At 55.1% G+C, this 6,952-nt stretch overlaps 1 protein-coding gene across 8 annotated transcripts in view; it reads left to right on the plus strand.

The window, feature by feature from the left end:
• Window positions 1-6,952, plus strand: part of CUX2 (cut like homeobox 2) — a 327,980-nt gene that overhangs the window by 290,935 nt on the left and 30,093 nt on the right. For all 8 annotated transcript variants that reach the window (XM_037743460.1, XM_017542258.1, XM_037743455.1 and 5 more), the window contains 2 exons: window positions 1,586-2,346; window positions 3,821-3,980. In XM_037743460.1, the coding sequence (XP_037599388.1) occupies window positions 1,586-2,346; window positions 3,821-3,980 (921 nt within the window). The remainder of the gene's footprint in view (window positions 1-1,585; window positions 2,347-3,820; window positions 3,981-6,952) is intronic.

The raw sequence follows: 6,952 nt of genomic DNA on the forward strand, positions 1-6,952 counted from the left end.
CACTGCAGCCTCAACTTCCCAGGCTTAGGCAATCCTCCTGACTCAGACCCCAAAGTACAGGCGTGTGCCACCACACCAAGCTAATTTTTGTATTTTTGCAGAGACTGGGTTTTACCATATTGCCCAGGCTGGTCTCGAACTCCTAAACTCAGGCAATTTGACTACCCTGGCCTCCCAAGTGCTGAAATTACAGGTGTGAGCCACCGTGCCTGGCCCATCCCACTATGTTTTTTATCCATTCTCTGCATGGGCATTTGGATTCATTGCTGTTAGAACAAGTGAAGGGCTGGGCACAGTGGCTCATGCCTGTAATCCCTACACTTTGGGAGGCTGAGGAGGGCGGGTCACCAGAGCCCAGGAGTTTGAGACCAGCCTGGGCAACATAGCAAATACAAAATACCTTGTCTCTACAGAAAATACAAAAAATTAGCTGGGCATAGTGGCACATACCTGTAGTCCCAGCACTTTGGGAGGTCCAGGCAGGAGGATCGCTTAAAGCCAGGAGTTTGAAACCAGCCTGAGCAACATGGCAAGACCCCATCTCTATGAAAGAAAAGAAGGGAAGGAAGGGGAAATGAGGAAGGAAGGAAATTTTTTGTTTGTTTGTTTTTGAGACGGAGTCTTGCTCTGTCGCCAGGCTGGAGCACAGTGGTGCAATCTGGGCTCACTGCAACCTCCACCTCCCAGGTTCAAGTGATTCTTCCGCCTCAGCCTCCCAAGTAGCTGGGACCACAGGCACGTGCCACCACGCCCATCTAATTTTTGTATTTTTAGTACAGACGGGGTTTCACCATGTTGGCCAGGATGGTCTCAATCTCTTGACCTCGTGATCCACCCGCCTCAGCCTCCCAAAGAGCTGGGATTACAGGCTTGAGCCACCGAGCCCGGCCAGAAGGAAATGTTTTTGAATAATATTTTTTTTAAACAGAACAAGTGAACAAGCCACTTTTCTGTGCCTTCATGCTTTCTTTGTCTTTGAACATTTGCATGGTTGGAGCATGGCCTATGTAAAAGTCAGATCAGGCTGGGCACTGTGGCTCATGTCTGTAATCCCAGCGCTTTGGGAGGCTGAGGCAGGTGGATCAGTTGAGCTCAGAAGTTCAAGACCAGCCTGGCCAAGATGGCAAAACCCCATCTCTACTAAAAATACAAAAATTGGCTGGGTGCAGTGGTGCACAGCTGTAATCACAGCTACTCGGGAGGCTGAGGTAGGAGAATCACTGGAACCCGGGAGGAGGAGGTTGCAGTGAGCCAAGATCACACCACTGCACTCCAGCCTGGGCGACAACAGCAAGACTCCATCTCAAAATAAAATAAAATAAGTCAAGTCTCTTCTTACATTGCATCATCCCATCCCGGTGAGCACCTTCTCTGCATGTGCCAAAACCTCACTGTCAACCACATTTTTGGTTGGCTGCCTAATATTCTGCCACAGGGAGGGATCATCATTTACTTAGCCAGTCCCCAGTTGCTGGACACAGTGCCTGTACAGCCTGCTGGTATCAACAGGGATGCTATGAACATCGTGCTCTGCAAGCCCAGCCCTGACCCTGGGCATCGGGCCGCCCTGTCCCCTTCCCCACAGGCGAGCCCAAGACCTCAGCGGCCCCGCTGAGCATCGCCAACGGCGCAGGCCCCGCCAGCACCTCGGAGGACGCCATCAAGAGCATCCTGGAGCAGGCGCGCCGTGAGATGCAGGCGCAGCAGCAGGCGCTGCTGGAGATGGAGGCGGCACCCCGGGGCCGCTCGGTGCCTGCCTCGCCCCCGGAGCGACCATCGCTGGCCACCGCGAGCCAGAACGGGGCCCCGGCCTTGGTGAAGCAGGAGGAGGGCGGCGGAGGCCCGGCGCAGCCACCGCTCCCGGTCCTGTCCCCCGCCGCCTTCGTGCAGAGCATCATCCGCAAGGTCAAGTCCGAGATCGGCGACGCCGGCTACTTCGACCACCACTGGGCCTCGGACCGCGGCCTGCTCAGCCGCCCCTACGCCTCCGTGTCGCCCTCGCTGTCCTCCTCCTCCTCCGGCTACTCGGGTCAGCCCAACGGCCGCGCCTGGCCCCGCGGGGATGAGGCCCCTGCGCCCCCCGAGGACGAGGCGGCGGCCGGGGCGGAGGACGAGCCCCCCAGGGCGGGCGAGCTCAAGGCCGAGGGCGTGGTGGGCGAGGCGGGCGCGCGGCTGCCCTACTACCCGGCCTACGTGCCGCGCACCCTGAAGCCCACCGTGCCGCCGCTGACCCCCGAGCAGTACGAGCTGTACATGTACCGCGAGGTGGACACACTAGAGCTCACCCGCCAGGTCAAGGAGAAGCTGGCCAAGAACGGCATCTGCCAGAGGATCTTCGGGGAGAAGGTGAGTGCAGGGCGCGCCCCCAGTGCCTGAGCTCTGGGAGACGTCAGAGAAGCAGGACGCCCACCCAAGCAGGCCCGAGAGGCCCGGGCCCTCATTCCTGAGTCCTGCTGTCCCTGGGCCCCTCAGGAAGCAGGGCCTCCATTCTGCTCCGTGATTGTTAAAACCGGGAAATGCTTCCATCCTGGCCAGTAAACAACCACTTGCCTCTCCTCCTCCAGGGCCCTCCAGATCACCTGAGCTCCAGCCACTAAAGGGTTAAGTGCCAGGACTTGGTGGCTCACGCCTGTAATCCCAGCACTTTGGGAGGCGGAGGTGGGAGGATCTCTTGAGCCCAGAAGTTTGAGACCAGCCTGGCCAACATGGCGAAACCCTGTCTCTACTAAAAATACAAAAATTAGCCTGGGATGGTGGCCTGTGCCTGTACTGTCCTGGCTACTTGGGAGCCTGAGGCAGGAGCATCGCTTGAACCCGGGAGGTGGGGGTTGCAGCGAGCCAAGATCTTGCTACTGCACTCCAGCCTGGGTGACAGAATGATACTCTGTCTCAAAAAAAAAAAAAAGCATTGGGGACCAGCCTGGGCTATGTAGCCAGACGCCCATCACTACAAAATAAAAAAAATTAGCCCGGTGTGATGGTGCACAGCTACTCAGGAGGCTGAGGTGGGAGAATTGCTTGAGCCCATGTGGTCAAATCTGCAGTGAGCCATGATCACTCCACTGCACTCCAGCCTGGGCAAAACAGCAAGACCTCATCCCAAAAGAAATAAAATTTTTAAAAAGGGTTAAGTAAGGCTTGGCCCAGCCAGGGGACCTCAGTGTGTCCTAATTGGTTGGTGCCCCTGCAATGCCAGTTTTACGTATCACTTCCACTTTTAGCAGGGTAATAGGTAAAGAGTCAGGCAAGCTCCGAGGAGGGAGAAATGGTTTAAGTGGGAGGTCAGGGAAGGCATCCTGGAGGAGGGGGCACTGAAGGATTTTTACATGTAGGGACATTAGGGAAGGCACTAGAGGGGAGGGGCACAGCAGAGGCACACGGCAGGCACCTATGAGGAGCAAATGAAGGTTTTGTGGACTCCAACAGAGGAGAGGGGAGGGGAGGTGGGGCCTGATGGCTCACGCCTGTAATCCCAGCATTGTGGGAGGCCAAGTTAGGTGGATCACTTGAGGTTGGGAGTTCAAGATCAGCCTGGCCAACATGGCAAAACACCGTCTCTACTAAAAATACAAATATTAGCCAGGCATGGTGGCACACACCTGTATAAGTCCCAGCTCCTCAGGAGGCTGAGGCAGGAGAATCATTTGAACCTGAGGGGCAGAGGTTGCAGTCAGCTGAGATCACGCCACCACACTCCAGCCTGGGCAACAAAGCAACACTCCGTCTCAAAAAAAAAAAAAAAAAAAAGGAGGGAGGGAGGGAGGGCCAGGCCTGCATCCCAGGGGCCCACTGACCTACCTGCCTGCCCCACTCCTCACAGGTGCTGGGCCTGTCACAGGGCAGTGTGAGCGACATGCTGTCCCGGCCAAAGCCCTGGAGCAAACTGACGCAGAAGGGGCGGGAGCCCTTCATCCGCATGCAGCTGTGGCTCTCCGACCAGCTCGGCCAGGCGGTGGGCCAGCAGCCCGGCGCCTCCCAGGGTGAGTGTGGCGGGAGCATCCCGGGGGGTTGCTGGCAGCCTTCCCACCTGCACAGTGGCGTGTCTGCCTGGCTTTACTGCCCATCTACCTGTCCCTGTGTCTCCGCTGCCCTGGATCTCATCCCGGCCACTGTCACGGCCGTCCTGGCACACGGCAGAGGGCTACTGGGGTTTCTCTGCTCCCCTTTCTTCCTTCCTCCAACTGGAGGGATGCTTCTAGAAGCTGCACGCCTGATGCACTTGGTCCTGGCTTTAAGCCTCCAGGTGGCTCCGTAGTGCTCAGAGCAGATGGAGAACATGCTTTGCATGTGGAGTCCCACATCTGGAATTGCTAATTGATCACAGCTCTGTTTCCCAAACACCCAGCATGCAGACTCAGACTCCTTCTTAGCACAGGGCCCCAGGCAATGCTACCCAGCTGCCCACGATGGCACGAGCAGGCTGGAGTGTGAGCTTTGCCCGGGTGAGGAAATGGAGGCTCAGAGGCATGTCCAAAGTTCCAGAGTCCAAAAGTGCTGAGGGGAGCCCCAGCTCCCTGCCACTGTGGGGACTAGGGGATACGTCTGCCAGGCCCTGGTGAGGCACCCACCCGGCCCTGAACTGGGATGAGGGCAGAGACCAGGGGAGGCCAGACTCTGAGTCCAAGGTCCTGAGCGCAGTCTTGTCAATCAGACAAAAGCGTATCTCAGGTTCACAGATGAGCCAGGTCAACAGGCCCATATCAACCGGAATATGGACTGGAAACATAACGTCAAGTGACGGAAGTGCCCGCGCTTACTGTAGAAGCTGACAGCTGCAGGATGAGCCCACACGCTGGTGTCGCTGGTGGCTGCAGACCTATGCACTGAACAGGAGTCTGAGGCCAGGCACGGGGCTCACACCTATAATCGCAGCACTTTGGGAGGCTGAGGCTGGAGGATCACTTGAAGCCAGGAGTTTAAGATCAGCCTGGGCAACAGAGGGAGACCCTGTCTCTACAAAATATAAAAATAAATTGATCAGTCGTAGTGGTACGCACCTGTGGTCCCAGCTTCTCAGGAGGCTGAGGTGGGAGGTCACTGGAGCTATGATCACACCACTGCACTCCAGCTTGGACAACAGAGTGAGACCGTGTCTCAAAAAAAAAGGCCAGGAACAGTGGCTCATGCCTGTAATCCCAGTACTTTGGGAGGTGAAGGCAGGAGGATCTGTTGAACCCTGGAGTTTGAAATCAGCCTGGGAAACATGGTGAAACCTCATCTCTACAAGTAAAAAATTAGCCTGGCGTGGCAGCATGTACCTGTAGTGTCAGCTACTGGGGAGGTTGAGGCCAGGGGATCGCTTAAGCCAGAGAGTTTGAGGCTGCAGTGAGCTATGATTGTGCCACTGCACTCCAGCCTGAGCGTATGAGACCATCTCTTAAAAGACTGAATAAAATAAACAGTACCCCCAGCTGGGAGGGAGGTGGCACTGGGCAGAGAGGGGGGCCAAGAAGAGGCAGGGAGGGGGGACTTTGTCTGCTCTTCTCCATTCTCATTTCATTTGCTTGTTTTTTGAGACGGAGTTTTTCTCGTGTTGCCCAGGCTGGAGTGCAGTGGCGCAATCTCGGCTCACCACAACCTCTGCCTCCTGGGTTCAAGCAATTCTCCTGCCTCAGCCTCCCGAGTAGCTGGGATTACAGGTGCACACCACCATGTCCAGCTAACTTCCTGTTTTTAGTAGAGACAGGGTTTCTCCATGTTGGCCAGGCTGTTCTCAAATTCCTGGCCTCAGGTGATCTGCCCACCTCAGCCTCCCAAAGTACTGGGATTACAGGCGTGAACTACCATGCCTGGCCCTTTCCTATTTCTTTAAAACAAGAAGGGAGATGGGAAGTGATGGGTGTGAAGTGTCAGCGTCGATTCTAATGACGGGTCAAAGGGAGGGGAGGCCTTATGTATCGTTTTCTGTGTATTTCTATAGGTTTGAAATATTTTATAAATACGACGTTTGATTTAAAAACTCCTCTCCATAATGCGTAATGAGGATTAAACTCAGCCATGTTCATGACCACTGTCACTTACCAGACGGAGCACCAAGTGCTTTGTCCTGTAATCCTCATGTCAGTCTCCACGGAGGGACCATTTATCATTCCCATTTCACAGATGAGGAAATCCAGGGGTAGAGTATCGCAGTGACTTGCCCAAGGCCACCATCCAGTCAGTGGCAGTGCTAGGATGAGCACCCTGGGATGTGGGCCATCAGGCTCCCTGCCCCCAGGGTCCCCAAATGTGCCTACCTGTGAAAAGACTTCCATCCTTTTTTTATAGTGTTGTGGTGGGTAAGGGGGTTGTGTTTTGGTTTTTTGTGTCGGAGTCTCACTCTGTCACCCAGGCTGGAGTGGTAAGCAACTGTGCCTAGCCTGTAGTATTATGTTTTAACTAACTTTTTTATTGTGGTAAAATTAACATAACAGCTGGGCATGGTGGCTTACACCTGTAATCCCAGCATTTTGGGAGGCCAAGGCGGGCGGATCACTTGAGCCCAGGACTTTGAGACAAGCCTGGCCAAACATGCCAAAACCCTGTCTCTACTAAAAATAAAAAAATGAGCCAGGTGTGGTGGTATGCATCTGTAATCCCTGCTACTCGGGAGGCTGAGACAAGAGGATCACTTGAACCCAGGAAGCGGAGGTTGCAGTGAACTGATGGTGCCACTGCACTCTAGCCTGGGCGACAGAGTGAGACTCTGTCAAAGAAAAGGCTGAGCACAGTGGCTCAAGCCTGTAATCTCAACATTGGGAGGCCGAGGCGGATGTATCACCTGAGGTCAGCAGTTCAAAACCAGCCTGGCCAACATGGTAAAACCCTATCTCTACTAAAAATACAAAAAATTGGCCAGGCATGGTGGCTCACGCCTGTAATCCAAGCACTTTGGAGGCCAAGGTGGGTGGATCACCTGAGGTCGGGAATTCAAGACCAGCCTGACCAACATGGTGAAACCCCGTCTTTACAA

Source organism: Cebus imitator, unplaced genomic scaffold, assembly GCF_001604975.1.
Source record: "Cebus imitator isolate Cc_AM_T3 unplaced genomic scaffold, Cebus_imitator-1.0 Scaffold8, whole genome shotgun sequence".
Classification (NCBI taxonomy): Eukaryota; Metazoa; Chordata; class Mammalia; order Primates; family Cebidae; genus Cebus; species Cebus imitator.